The sequence below is a fragment of the Clinocottus analis genome, unplaced genomic scaffold (genome assembly GCF_023055335.1).
Source record: "Clinocottus analis isolate CAN_PGR_092001 unplaced genomic scaffold, fCliAna1.0.p SCAF_8, whole genome shotgun sequence".
NCBI lineage: Eukaryota > Metazoa > Chordata > Actinopteri > Perciformes > Cottidae > Clinocottus > Clinocottus analis.
This window is the reverse complement of record NW_027176240.1, coordinates 18,609,508-18,624,322: the sequence shown is the minus strand read 5'-3', so window position 1 is coordinate 18,624,322 and position 14,815 is coordinate 18,609,508. Positions and strand designations below refer to the sequence as shown.

The 14,815-nt window shown below is 42.8% G+C and overlaps 1 protein-coding gene across 1 annotated transcript; it reads right to left on the bottom strand.

The window, feature by feature from the left end:
- Positions 1–3,308: 3,308 nt before the first annotated feature.
- Positions 3,309–13,254, bottom strand: LOC137779830 (L-threonine ammonia-lyase-like). The gene is made up of 11 exons (XM_068568031.1): positions 13,223–13,254; positions 12,118–12,448; positions 11,673–11,789; positions 8,614–8,855; positions 7,128–7,293; positions 5,208–5,307; positions 5,001–5,076; positions 4,684–4,809; positions 4,170–4,337; positions 4,025–4,082; positions 3,309–3,432 (listed from the first exon to the last, which is right to left on the bottom strand). Exons 1-11 carry the CDS (start codon positions 13,252–13,254, stop codon positions 3,334–3,336), a joined length of 1,515 nt encoding a protein of 504 aa, XP_068424132.1. The 3' UTR covers positions 3,309–3,333.
- Between the last annotated feature and the right edge of the window lie 1,561 nt (positions 13,255–14,815).

Genomic DNA, 14,815 nt, shown 5'->3' with positions numbered 1-14,815 from the left:
GACCCGCGCTCATAGCCGAGCTCCCGGCCTCGCCGTGAGCCCTCGGCCTCGTCCTCGGGTCGAAACGACTCGAGTTTTACGTTGTATTACAAGTCATCCCGGCTCGAGACGCTCAGGGTCGCGCTCGGCGCACCGGCGAGCGTCTCCCAGCCCTGTGCGATCCACGGAGCCTGGCTCGCCCACCAAACGGGCGAACCGACGTTCGGATTCGGTCGCGGCGGCGGCACCCGCCCCTCGGGCAAACGCAGAACGCGGTCCCGGTCGCGGTCCCCCCCTCGATCGACGCCGTCGGACGCGACTCTCCACGCTCTCAGCAGCAGCGGCGGCGCTTGGTCCGCCCTCTGCGGAAACATCACCCGTCGCCTGGTTTCTCGAGAGCGAGCGGAATCGTCCCAGGCCGGCACGGTCGCGGCCAGAGCCCATTCGATCGGCCTGGACGGGATCGCGTTCCAGCCGTTTGACCCGCCCCGCGCTTCGCGAGGAAACGTTGCGCGGGCCCAACGCTCCCACGGTCGGACACGGCGGGCCGTCGGGGAATCGCCTCCGGCCGGTACGTCCTCGCCGTCCTCGCCGCGGCAAGCCCGGCCGCGTCATTGTCAAAGTACGGATCGGGGCCGGCCGGCTCGCGTCTTTCGTTCTTACAGCCGACGTCGGCGCAGGGCGCAACTTTGTCGTCTGCCTCCCGAGGCCGCCATCGGGCGGTCGGCGAATTGTCACGGGCCGGCGCGTTCTCGCCTTCGTTCGCGGAAGACATGTCCGACGCGTTCCATCCGCGATCGAGGGTCACTCGTCTTTTATTTCGTCCAAACGATATGGCCTCCGCCCCACGGCCCTGCACCTCGCCTCGCCTCACCCCGCCCGTCTGTATCTCACTGACCGTTCGGTCGCCCTCAGCTTCGACGTTACCTCGCGTACGCGTCGACAGAAAAAAGTAAGGGCTTCTCTAAGTCTGGTTCTTTGTGAATGCAGCCCAAAGTGGGTGATGAACTCCATCTAGTACAGTGAACCACTGCAGTGAACTCAACAGACACTCGGATCATCTTCTCATGACAAAGCTAACATGCAGGCAATCCTTCCGCATTGGCAATAAAATCAAATGATTTGGTCCAAGAACTGTTGAATCCTGTGTTCTCCTCAGCTAACTTTCTCTTTTTTTCTTTGGGATCCATGGCCCATCACACATCCGCAGGTTTGTTTGCAACAGCTACCTGCCTGGCACCGTGCGAAGCTGAAAGAAACGTGTGTCGCAAGCTGTGATGCAAATCTTCTTTGACAGAAGTGTTGACATTTTATATGTTTCTACACATTTTTACAGCATTGGAAAACATTAAGAATGTTTGTCCTCCTGAAGAAACTATAGTAAAATAAAAAAAAATATTTTTTCCAATTTTCCCCTCTTTTTCCATTTTCATACATTTTTGAAAAAGCTCCAGGGAGCCACTAGCACGGACCTAAAGAGCCGCATTTAAGCCTGCGTGAGCGCTTAGTAACATTAACTTGATTGTTTTAAGGCAATCGGTTTGCATGGTAAAAAACAAGTAAATTACATTGGTGTTGAAGTACAACTGAAAAATTCCAAGTAGATTAATGAATATAAGTGGATGGTTTGGAATAGGCACAAAACAGTTTACTTGATGTGCTTTGAAGAGAGAGATTGTCCACACTGGGGGTAAAGGTGTGTGTTGGTCAATAGGTTAAAAAAAACACATCTCTGTTTGAATCCCGCACAAAAGTAAAAGTTCACACTTTTTCGCATCAGTCATTAGTTATGTGAGCCATTAACAACTGGTCACGTGACTCAGTTGTCATCCGCTCTGCATGTGAGTTGATAGTCACACGGTAGTCTTTAACTAGGTTCTTTTTCTAACCATGAATCATAACTTCCTTTAAAGAAGGAAGTTTATTTTGAAGAACCACACCAGGGCTGCTGGACCAAGTGTCGAAATTTGACAAGTTGGGAGCAGCAAGGACAGCTATTGAAAGCCTATTAAAAGCTCCTCAGGATAGCAGAAAGACCGCTGCAAACTGAAAACCTATCTTTTACGCCTACACCTTGATTTGGTGTGGAGCTGGTGCTCCACACCAAAGACGACCAGGTGATCCGGGGCTCCCCCAGTAGAACCACATCATGGTTAAGGCCATAAGAGCGGACACGGATTCCGTGTGTGGCGGAAGGGGGTGCCCACCACCCTCTCCCGCCACTCACTTTTTTACAAGGCACTATCGGACCCCTTTTATTTTAAAGGCCAAAAACTTTCACTCGACACATTTAACCTGCTCTGTGTCCTCAATATTATAACCAACTCAGTACTTGTTATATTAGTTTAAATATGAGCGGTAATAGGCAACTCAATGGTTTTAAATAAATATTGTATTTAAAAGCCTCTGGTTAACTTATAGATGTGACAGCATAAAAAAAAGGTATCCTGATACTCATGTTTCGATTTGGAGGGCCGAATTTGAACTAAAGCAAACACATTATAATCATCCCTTTTTTCTCCATCTTATTTTTGCTGCATCTATCATCATCAAAAACATGAAGAGAAAAAAATTTGCCTTTTTTCTGGGTTCCTGGAAAAACTAAAGCCCTTTGAGGATTTGTAATTCATTCAACAAACACCCACAGGTATACAGCGTGACGTCATCCGAACGAGGCTAAACCAGTGGCACGGGGCCATGATGTTCTCTGCTTGTCAACTTAAGAGCATTAGCCCGTCTTAAAGAGCCCGGTCTCCACTAAAGCCATTAATCAGGGACCCGCAGCGCAGAAACCACTTCATTTCACACCCTGCCTCACTTTCACCCGATGAGAAATTACTCTAACCTTCCAGATAAACAAGTTTGTCTTTCCTCCTGAACATCAGAAAACCATCAGAACATCAGAACTTTGACCATTTTTATTTGGAGAACACCTACATGGATTTGAGTCTACCGTCTCGGACAGTATAAATACAGAAATATATACAACAGTTGAAAAACAAGTATGGATTGAAAAATACGTCTTCATGCAGTCGGTTTACAGTAGGTGTAAGCCTGCATCTACAGCGGATAAATCGTGCAACATAAGAACTATATTCATCTTCTGAACGCAGCTTCAGCACTTTATTGTAGTTGCAGGGTGCAGTTGTAGAAGTAGTATGAACGGTATTCGCTACATAATCTCAAGGCTTTTCTGTTTACACTTAGGTTTGCTCAACAGCCATTGTCTTACTGAGATGCCTCTAACAGAGTTCACATATGGTAGTAGTGTATGATACAGGATGTGTTGTCTCTTCTTTTTTGGGGGGGAGGTAGGGATCCTAGTGTAAATGCTTGTTTTTGTTGCTGTAGTGATCACCGGTCCAGCCAGCATATAGATGGGTAGCGTTCAGTCAGCGTCTTGCGCAGCTGAGCGCTCTGTGTCTTATCCCTGGTTTCCACCACACACTCCACCTATTAACACACACACACACACACACACACACACACACACACACACACGCACACACACACACACACATACAAACATGCACACACACACAAAGTTAGCCCTCTGACATGATACACATTACAATTAGGGCAAAGAGCAGTTAATTATGCAACACCTTTTGACATAGCTGGTGAATTAACAGTGCTTTCTTGTACCACTTTTAAATTTTATACCTGACTAAATTATTGACAATGAACACCTAATATAGCATCCTTTAAAAAAGATGTCATGACCTGTAACTAATGTCTTTAATAATGGTAAATGCATAATTTATTGACTGTTTATATTTTTTCTTTTTGTATTGATGCAGTTATAAATATTGATAATCCATTAATAAATATTCTCTTTGAAAAATACCATTTGGTCTGTAGTTAAATATGATAAGGTTTTATATGAAGTTGTTGATAAATGGATTTTATGAACAACTCTTGCAAATAAGCGATTTGTTGATGGATTATAACTGATATATGAAGCATTAATACATTATTTTAAAACTTTTGATGAATCCATTAGTTACTTAAAGGATGAGACGAAGAAGAAAATTGAGTCACCTACCTTCGCCTTGAAGAGGTCGGACTTCTCACTTTGTCTCCGATGGCAGACGTCCAACAACCTGGGAGGAAAAAGACAGAAAAAGACATGAAACGTAAAACATGGTCAACCTCGGCATGAGACGACAGGACGGGTGTTGGCATTGTACCTGACATCCTCTCTGGATAGGACGTCGAGCAGCTTAGCCATGTCTCCTGGCCATTCTCCCAACTGCACAGAGAACTTACTGACCCGGTCATCCAACACCAGGGCTCGGTCCACACACTGCCTCACTAACTCCAGTTCCATGTTAGCGCTGCTCACCACAACAGCAACCCTATAGCTCGTGCACACGCACACGCACAAGGAAAGTCTTGTTTTATTGGCAGCCAACATATTACCTCTGCTGACATCGGAGTATTGCCAAAATGTCAGCTTCCTTAGGCTTGGAGGAGAAAAAGCTTCGGCCGAAGCTATACGAAACTGATACAAAGGGTTTTACTTGTTTGGAGAGAAAAACCAACACTAAGCCTCCTACATAAGAGACTTCCATAAAAATAAAGTGCTTTAGTTAAAAGATAAAAAAGCAGTGAATGAACGCTGCTGAATGAACGCTGCTGTCTGTTCCTGACTTCTGTCAGAAAACAGACAGACCTCAATCGGGTTCAACAAGTCTGACCCACTTTTTGCCTCTCAGCTCTGGTAGTTGTCCGGCCAAGATGGCAGCCAGGCCCATGGCTCCCTCTGTGTCCACCGTGGAGCGTTCAAACTCCTGAAACCGCAACATCGCTACTAGAGAGTCCTCCTCACTGTGAGGCAGAGGCAAGGAAAGGAACAATGTACAGCAGAATTTTCAATTAAATTTATGCATAGCGAATATCCACAGACTTTTTTTTTACTAACTAAGATTTTGTCAAAGATAACACTTCATATATGATTCAAATACTGATTGAAATATAAATATAAAAAAGAAGTGTGCAATGCAGAGGAGAAGCAGTACCTGACTGGGATGACTTTATCTACCAGTTTCTTTGCCAAATGGAAGGTGTTGACACCTAGCGAACGCTCCATAAGATCTAAGAAGAGAGAGAAGATCAACAGTGAAATGTGAAAATCATGATAAAAATCATTTAACATACTCATAAAACAGTTCTGTGCCACATATCTGGAACCTGAACCAACTAACCGTCGTGTTAACTGTGTTTACCTCCATAGAGTTTCTTATTGGGGTTGCTGTACATGTCTTTGATTGGACCGTCGGTTTTGAGAGATTGTAGCAGAAGAGGGAAACCTTCTGGTTCAATTCCCTGTAGGAGAAAGCCCATGTCTGTCATTATATCACCACATTCCTCTAAATATAACCACATACCTTTAAATAAGCGTCTGATACCCCAAACCTGAGCGTTGCAGCCGCATTCAGGTTGTGCAACACGATAGATGCTAAATGCTAACGTAAGAGCGCTAACAATTTATATACTTAAACACTGATGTTTAGTAGGTATGCTTACCGTGGTTACCATTTTAGCGTAAATATACATATATATATATATATATATGTATATATATATATATGTATATATATATATATATATATGTATATATATATATATATATATATATATATATATATATTATAGTTTGTTGTATTTAGGAAATTATAGAACAATAATAAAGACAATTCTTGACATTGTATCGCTATTTTATCTGTTATATGTTCAAACTCTTCTGAAGATGAGAACAAAAAAATACAGTCGTTTCGGCCTAATAAATTAAAACCATAACTATGCTATCTATACTATCCTATAATTGCTAATTTGGTAGAGTGTTCTTTCACACTCTTGTGGGGAGGATCTCTGTCCTCCCCACGTGAAGTTCCCATTTTAAAACGCATATATTTTGCTACATTTACACTCCGTCCGGTGCAGTCCACGTTACGCCGGACGCAAACGGAGGAAGATGGATCCGTATTTGCTAATGGACGCCTCACGATCTCATGAGCTCATGCTGCTGCAGTTGAGAAGATGCGCTTCTTTCCTCTTGATACTTTCCAGCAAATACTGCGTGCTTGTTCTGGAAGAGTCGTGCAAGATTTAATGTTTTGTTGTTTGCTAATTTCTTGTCACATATTAAGCATACAGGTCAGCCAGCATCAATGGCGTTGATAGTTTAGCCAGGGCAAATTACAATGAGCCACCTGCAGAGAAAGGCGCTCGACAGCGATGATTATTTTATTTTCGGTGACAAATATTCCCTCAAATGCTAAAATAAGAGGAGTTCCCTTTGAAAAATTGTCAGCTAGGGGAAAAAAAAAAATAGAAACATTATTAGTATTATTTTTTTCAAAGCCTCAGGGAGCCGCAACAGATGGGCTAAAGAGCCTCATGCAGCTCCAGAGCTGCAAGTTGCCGACCTGACATAGGAACAAAGGGAACACTTCAAATACAGTTATCTTGTTAAGGAAATCCAAACAAAATGAATTATACACACTCAGATCAACACCAAGGTGACGTAGAAGACTTATCTTTGCAATAAGAAGTAAAGTTTTAAAAAAGGGGGCGTGGCTTATCTCAGCCGCTTCTCTCCTTGAAAAGAGCGATCTTTTCCGTTATAGACTATAGATGAAACAACCTCTAAATCTGCTTTATACTTGTTGTGAGAGTCACAAAAACGTGTGAACATAAACTCCATGGTGTCTGGGCTCATAATAGTATCCGTAGTCCCACAACAGCCTGAATGAAGCCGCTATCAGCTCCTTCTGGAGGACCGGCAGCAGCACCGTCAGGACGGCGGTGACGAGCGGACGCTGATTGGCTGACGCAACTATGACTCACGCGTTTTTGCAGCCGGAGTTGGGAAATTTCAACTCGCGCGTCAACCCGAGTTCGCTCCGCGACCTGCGGGCTGTTCGTGCTGCTTCTACGCGTCTGACGCGCTGCCCGCTGGAAAATACGCGTCTACGCAGCTTCGACGTGGCTGTGCATTGACTTTACATGAAATCTAGACGCGCGTCGAAATCTTGACGCGTTCGGTGTGAACACAGCATTATACATTGCAGGCATTGTAGTTCAGAAGACAGATCGTCTTTAAAAAAGACACTCTAAAATGTAACTTCTGACCGTTCACTTACTATGACAAGAATTTGCGAGTTGAGGTGCTTGATGGCTGCAGCTGTACCGACCAATAGACCGTACTGTCCAGCAGCGGGAACAACCACTGCATCCAGTTTGGACACTTGCTCATAGATTTCCATACCCACGGTGCCCAGACCAGCCAGGTACGATGCACGTTCATCTCTGGAAAGAAAAAGAAATGTGGCTTTATTATTTATCACCTACTTCCATTACGTATTACGGTATGCCAACATAACCATTGTGTCACCATATTAAATAACCCCCTAAATGTTTATTTAGTGTATAATCACCTGGGCCGGTTTTTCAAAGGTAATCTGATTGGATTATGGCAATCGGATTGGATCATTTCTTGAAAATGGGTTTTTCAAAAGAAAAAAAGGATTCAGAAATTGGATTGGATCATGTAATCCAATCTTCTTGTTGTTCCGAATCAAACCTAAGTTTGGCTTTTTCAAAACCTTTTGGTAGGATTGGAATCATTTTAATCCCATCAGGATTAAACTGATCCCAGCAGGAAACTGATCCCAGCAGGAGGGTGGATTGTCACCATTCAGCTTTTGTTTCCAATGAGTGCCAAATTATTGTATGCATGCACACACAAGTATGTAGACACATCTAACATGTAATGTTACCTGGTAACAGATAATAAACTCTGAGACCAAAGTAGCTCATTAGATCCTCCAAACCGAATTATGGATCATGTTTAACCAGTTAAGAGAATGAGAACAGTGGAAATGAGCCAGTGGATCATTTGAAAAAAAGTCCGTCTCAGATCAAGCTGTTCTCGGCGGGGTACCATGATACTGCATTCACACCAATAGCGGTGCGAATTTTCCCAAGTCACGTGAGCTTATTTCACCGATTCCTCAAAGAACCGCGTCCGTCAATTTCTTTGCCACAGTTGAGGCAAATTCTCGCCACATTATTCGCGCACGTTATTCGCGTCATTTGTGTCATTTGCATCATTTGCATCATTGGAATCATTCGCTCCACCTGGAAGAAATTTGCGTTGTTTGCAATCATTCGGGTCTATGCATTGACTTTGCATGTAATTACTTGCGCGCAAAATTCCCAACACAGCATAAGCGTTGATCGCCCGATGCTGGCGAGGCTTAACAGTCCCAGAAGCAGGACCTCACAACCCTGAAAATGTTGGCGCATATTCTTAAAGCGGAATTTTGACAATTAACTTCTCACCAAAAAAAGGTTACTTAACACATTAGAGGGACTTCTGGCCTGTGGCCTTATGGTTATGCGAGCAGCGGCTAATGTAACCTCGAGAACTTATCACGTCTTTTCAACACCACAACCTCAGAGTGCTTTCACAACTACACATAGCTCTCTCTGGAGCCACAAAATACTTCTAACATTTCTCTCATGTGCAGTAGTATGAAAAGTGGTGGTGCTTTTTCTCACTCTGACAAGTCAAAATGTCCTGTGACCTCTGTGTGAAATGTTAAAGTGAGAGTGAGCGAGACTGACTCTTCCAGGTAGAGGTATCCGTTCTCTGTGGCCAGATGGCGGGCGTGGTTCTGCGAGTCGTGGCTGGTACTGCCGTAGGAGATGACCATAGCACCGTAGTCTCTGTAGATCCTGAGGCGAGGTGAGGAGCAGCATGACGACATGATGACGAACACCGGGATCTTCAGCTCCACGCCGTGGTGGGCCACGGCCATGGAGAAGTTACAGTCACTGGCCACGATCACGCCCTTCCTCTGCTGTTCCTGGATGGGTCGAAAACACAGGCTTGACATACAGTACAGCACACCACTGGTGGGACATCAGGGCCTTCAAAGCTTTCTCTGGTGGCCTAAACAGAATCACAAAGTTATAGCTATTTTATAATATAAAAACATATAGATATATATAGATATATTTTAAATTTATTTTTATAATTAAAAGTTAGAGTTTCTTTTTCTAATGTAATTGAATTTCAGAAATACAATACATGTATTATAATTATAACACCTTTCCTACAGAGGTTTATGTGCATCTGGTGAGTGAAATGCTGATTATGTTACTGTTTTTTACACTTGTATTTAATCATAAATAAGCCACAACGTCATTTGATGCTTCGACATCTTTGGGATTTCCACAACAAGTATAAAGCAGAATTGGTTGTTATTTTCATGGTGGATGCCAGAAATAAAACTCTTTGTTTGGAGATAAACCAAAGAGATAAGCAACATTTATGAAAGTATTGGTGGGTTGGTCCCATTTCTGCAATAAAAATGATTGAAGTGAGATGAACAGACTGAAAACTTCATCTTATTAGATACAATATGTTGACAGTTTTCCTATGGGGACAATTTGCATTTGAAAAAAGGTAATAAATCACAATATATCACAATATTAAATGTATTGTGATATCGGGACTTGTATCGGGACTTAAGTATTGTGATAATTTCATATTCTGTGACCTCTGGTGATTCCCACTCCTAGACTGTAGATATGCAGGACTCTTTCTTGGTATTTTGTTGTTTTTTTTTTTAGACTTTTGGAAGGATAGAAAAAAGAACATTAATTGGTGAGGCTATAGTAGTAGGTGGATTTGTTTACCCTCAGACAGAGCCAGTCCCTGTGTCCAGTCTTAGTAAGTAAAGTTAAGCTTGAAGCTTATAATGGAGGTAGCATTCCTGTATTAGGGCAGATCAAATTTAAGGCGGTCTATGAGGGTCAGATAGTGAACTTGCCACTTTAAGGGGAATTTTTTAAACTGGGAGCAGAAACATAATCTGTATTAAGCTAAGCGTTCGTCATTTAGTGAAGTGCTGGATAAATATTCAGAGGTGTTCAGAAAGGAGTTGGGGGACTCTAAATATGTTAAATATATGTATAAATATATCTCTTTATATGTTAAAGCCTCAATCAGAGTTAAACCTGATGCACCTCCTAAATTCTGTAAACACACACCCCTTCCATTTGCTATGAAAGCTAGAGTAGATGAAGAGCTCAGGAAGCTGGAGGAAGCTAACATTATATATCCACTTAAGCACAACGAATGGGCAGCTCATGGGAGCAATATGTCAACATATTGCATCTAATAAGATAAAGTTTTCAGTCTGTTCATCTCACTTCAATCATTTTTATTGCAGAAAATAGCACCAAGTGACCAAGACTTTCATAAATGTTGCACTGACAAACTGAACTGTTTGCATTACAGTTTACATATTCGCGTTGTTCGAGCTTGACGCGCCGGAGAGGGACGGGGCTTAATCTCTGTAGTTTATCTCAATGCAAAGAGTTTTCATTTCTGCCATCTACCATGAAAATAACTACCATTTCTGCTTTATACTTGTTGTGAAAATCCCGAAGACGTCGGCGCATCAAATGCCGTCGTGTCTGGATTTCACCAACTTCTCCAGGGACTGCGTCGGGATGACGATGTTACAGGTAACATCGTCATCCCGACGCAGTTAACAGGCGTGACTGTTGTCTTTCGGCCGAAAGTCGACAGTTAACATGGCCGCTTGTTTATCTGTAACATAGAGGGTGTGTCTACTACCGCACACTTGAGCGTCGAGCACTAACTTTCAGTGCTTAGGGCGCCACACTGACAAAACCAGCAGAATTCAGTGCACTGAAAGTACCCGGATGGCGCACTGTAAACGGTCAAAAAATGCAATGTAAAACAATGGACACTACTCCCCTAAACGGGCGCCATCTTGGCGGAAGAGGAGGAGCCCTTTCATCAGCTTTTCATTTTATTTAATTTTGCGGGTGCCGCAAACAGATTTGCGTCCGTCACTTCCGTAAAGTGGTTAATGTAAGTGTTCTATTTGATACAGCACTTATCAGCGACGGAGTGCACTACGGATGTTAGTGCACTGTATTGTAGTGCATTGTATTGCAGTGTACTTTGTAAAGTGTTTGGTAATAGACACACTCAAAGAGTGCACTGCCCAGTGCAGCCAATTAGCACATGGCATTGGTCACTCCTGTAGCCCATTAGCTAATCAGAGGGAGCATATCTTCTCAGAGCTGGAAAGCAGCAGGAGGAAGATAGATTGGACAGAAGGCTACGAGGATCTCACCAGTAAGACTGAAGGTCAAAAAGCCCAAACGGGAGGAATCTTTAGTTGAGTTTGACCCCATCTCCCCTTACCCCATACCTATTTATTAAAGGACACTTTTTTTTAAAGTACTACTGTCTCCTGTTGCTGAATCTTGCTTCCAGGTCCCCCGGGTTGCCCATATAGCTAAGGTGTGGGCCGCACGGTGGTGTAGTGGCTAGCACTGATGCTTTACAGCAAGAGGGTCTGGGGTTCAAATCCTGGTCTGGGCGGGGTTCAGATACTGGTCAGGCAGATCCTTCTGTGTGGAGTTGGCATATTCTCCTTGTGTCAGTGTGGGTTCTCTCCGGGTTCTCTGGCTTCCTCCCACAGTCCATAGGCATGTAGGTTATTGGACTGGTGTCCAGGGTGTACCCTGAGTTCACCCTTAATAGTTGAGATTGGCACCAGCGCCCCATGACCCTAATGAGGATAAGCAGTTTGGATGATGGATGGATGGATGGAGCTAAGGCCTCTCTCTCGTCTCACCTGTGAGAGGGAGTTGAGCAGGTACAGGACTCCTCTCTCCTTTACAGAGCCTGTGTAATGCAGGTGCTCCTTCTTCAGGTAGATCTCCATCCCGTACTGTTTGGACAGTCTGGAGTACTGCGCACATGCACAAAAGCAGCATTTTAAGACAGTGGGTTAAAAACAACTATGTTAATTTAGCAAACTGAGATTATTCACCAAATGGTTTCTTTAAAAATCTAAAATTAATTCATGTTTGTCAGCGTATGACAATATCTTTAGATGTTCTTATGGACTAAATCATTATATAGCTCCATAAGAATATTGTCTGTACTTTATCTTAGGTATTTAATTGTTCACCAGTGATTTAACGATAGTCCAATTTGTCTATTCCTTATAGCCCTTAGATTGTTTTTAGAAAATGGGTTTCTGAGAAAGCAGGTACTGTCATGCCATGTTTTCATACCGTGCAGGGTGTCTTCTGTATCCCTGTTTGGATCCTGAAGGCCGCGGCGCTGATGTCCTCAAAGCGAAGATACTCAACAAGAGGCCTGGGGACAACCCGGAACTCGCTGACACGTCTGGTTTTGGGGGGTTCAATGAGCATGATCTCGGGACCCCCCACCACCACCTTGGTGCCAAGGACCCTCACATCCCCGTTGAAAAGCTCCTCCTCACCAAAGTCCTTCAGCCGCTCTGGTTCTATGAGAGTGGATCTGCGGCACACGGTGCCGTTGCTGACAGGGCCGCATTTGGAAGGCCCGCCGGGCTGACTGGGGCCCAGACGCAGCTCATCTCTGGGAGAGAAGATAACAAACGAACATTAGGGAAACTGACCTGCTCACTTTGTGCCTGAGAAGCTGAGATTAATTTTGCACAATTTATGTTGTCAGAAATCAATCCCAGATGACAAACAATTCAAACAAACTATCAAGTTGATGTATTTGTTTTATACAAAGCATTCGATCTGTATAAAACAAATACATACTTGACATAGCCCATAGCTCAACCAACATAGTATACCATATTAGTCTATATTTTAAATTTTGTTCCTCCATTTCAGAAGCCACTGAGGTTTTCTCGATCCAAATACAGTTGAAAGCAGAAGTTGATGTGAAATGTCTTCCAGGGTGGTGCATTCAGGTGTTTTAGGGAAGTTCCAACTCCCTGACTACTATGGCATACTTTGGTTTGCAGCTTATGGCCTATGTTAAGTATTTGCTCTGTATAAAACAAATACAAAGACTTAATTCAGTAGAAAGAACCTTCCTTTCTGATCAAAGTGTTATTATACAGAGAACTTATTCATTGTACAGTATATAATGTATTTCAAAACTAATTTACAATTGCCGAATCAGAGAAGAAAGTAGTGATGTCTCTGTGTGCCCTTGAGCCAAAAATATCAGTGAAACGCTGTCTTGAGAAAACACTTTTTGACAATGACATCTCGTGTCATCAGTATATGTTCAGGTAGAACTGTTAACTTGCCTCCCCACACAATAGATTCACCTAATTCACATTAGACACTGAAACTATGATTAGGTTCTCACTGTTAGAGCTCCCAGTCCTACCTTTTGAGCCCCAAAGTGACCCGCACGGGCATGGGGCTCAAAAGGTTTGGGTTGGGACTGATCTTTTCTGACCTGACTAAATTTAAAACAAACAGACCCTGGTATGATGGTATTCTACATGAAATATGTACCATCATTAAATGCACACACGCACACACACACAGTCATACAATCCTTCAGTCTGAATGGATTGACCTTTCATGTCACCCCTGCTTCCACCCACTGTGACTGATTACATCTAGAAGTCAAGCTATGATTTATTCGGTTATTTAGCTCTTCTTTTTAAAAAATGCATAAACGATTAAAGTGTCAAAAAAGGGACAAAGGCAGAACAGTTTTATTTATAACAGCTCAGTTAAATGGCCATTGAATACTACTCAATTAGCACAAGTAATTTACGAAGAATATTACACCCTTCATAGATTATAACCATGTAAAAGCAAATCATATTAAGTTTGAATAAGGTTGTGTAGTGTCAATTTGCCAGTCTGTTTCAGAATTGCAATTTTTGGGAAGTTTGCTGCATCATAACAGTCCAGATACAGCTGAGTAACTGAAAAAGTGTAATTAAAAAGAATAATACAATGAAAGGTGCTTTAGCTGCAGTAGCTTTTAGTAATACCAGGAGGCCACCAGGTGGAGTAGTTCTCTCAACAAACATGTGAATCAGCCACACTGCAGAGAACATCCTAGTCTATTTATATTCCAATGATCTGCCACAAACAACAAGGTAACCTTTCACCTCATCTTGGGGGTCCATTACTGCCCTGTCTCAGTCCTTTTTTTGACCGTTTTGTGGGTGCTTTTAATACAACTGGGAATAAAAAAGAGTCAGAGGCTGCATCTGTGATAAGTGCTTTAGTTTAAAAGCAGAGTTAAAATTACAGCATCCAAGAGGGCAGAAGAGCAACATAGCAGCAAGTATCATGCCTCAAAACACGTCCTTCATAAGGATGGAGAGCTTCAAGGGTTAAAAAAAAATAGGCTCTTTTAATTAAAATTCATAACAAAAAAAAAAAAGTGACAGAAACGTTTCAGCCCTCTCAGCGTCTTAATGTCCCTTTAATGCCCTAAGTGGCTGTTTACCGTTACCTTTTTCTCATAAGAGGAGAAAATGTCTCTTAGCACTATATGACCTTGGTTAGAAGTGAAATTCTGCATATTTCCGTCGGACTCTTGCATTCTTTATCTGGTTTGTTTTAGCCAAGCAGCATCAGAAGATCCTCACACCAAAGTACTTAAAAGAGATGTACTTTAATTTTCTTTAGTCTGTCAAACATGATTGAAGACATGTCTGTCCAAAGTCTTTCCAACGCATTAAATACTTGCATTAAATTCCTTGTTGGCAACCCCCTGTAACACCTATTTGTGCCATTATTTATATATTGCACAATTGTACTAAAAGGGCCTATCTCTTTGACTTCCTTCTGTTTCATCTAAATCTATGAAAATGACCTTGGGAGAATAAGGTAGAAGGACCAAGCCAGTCTACAAGGGCTTGGAAGAGCTAAGGAGGAGGAAAGAGAAGATGGGGAAATGGAAGACACGGAGGCCATTTCTGCTGGGGATCTGTATGTAGCAGGAGATGGTTTG

Coding starts and splice junctions, on each gene's coding strand:
- LOC137779830 (XM_068568031.1), bottom strand. CDS start 13,254: ATGCCCGTGCGGGTCACTTTGGGGCTCAAAAG. Junction 5,308..7,127: donor ACTCGCAAATTCTTGTCATA/GTAAGTGAACGG, acceptor TTTCTCCTACAG/GGAATTGAACCAGAAGGTTT. Junction 4,083..4,169: donor CTATCCAGAGAGGATGTCAG/GTACAATGCCAA, acceptor TTTTCCTCCCAG/GTTGTTGGACGTCTGCCATC.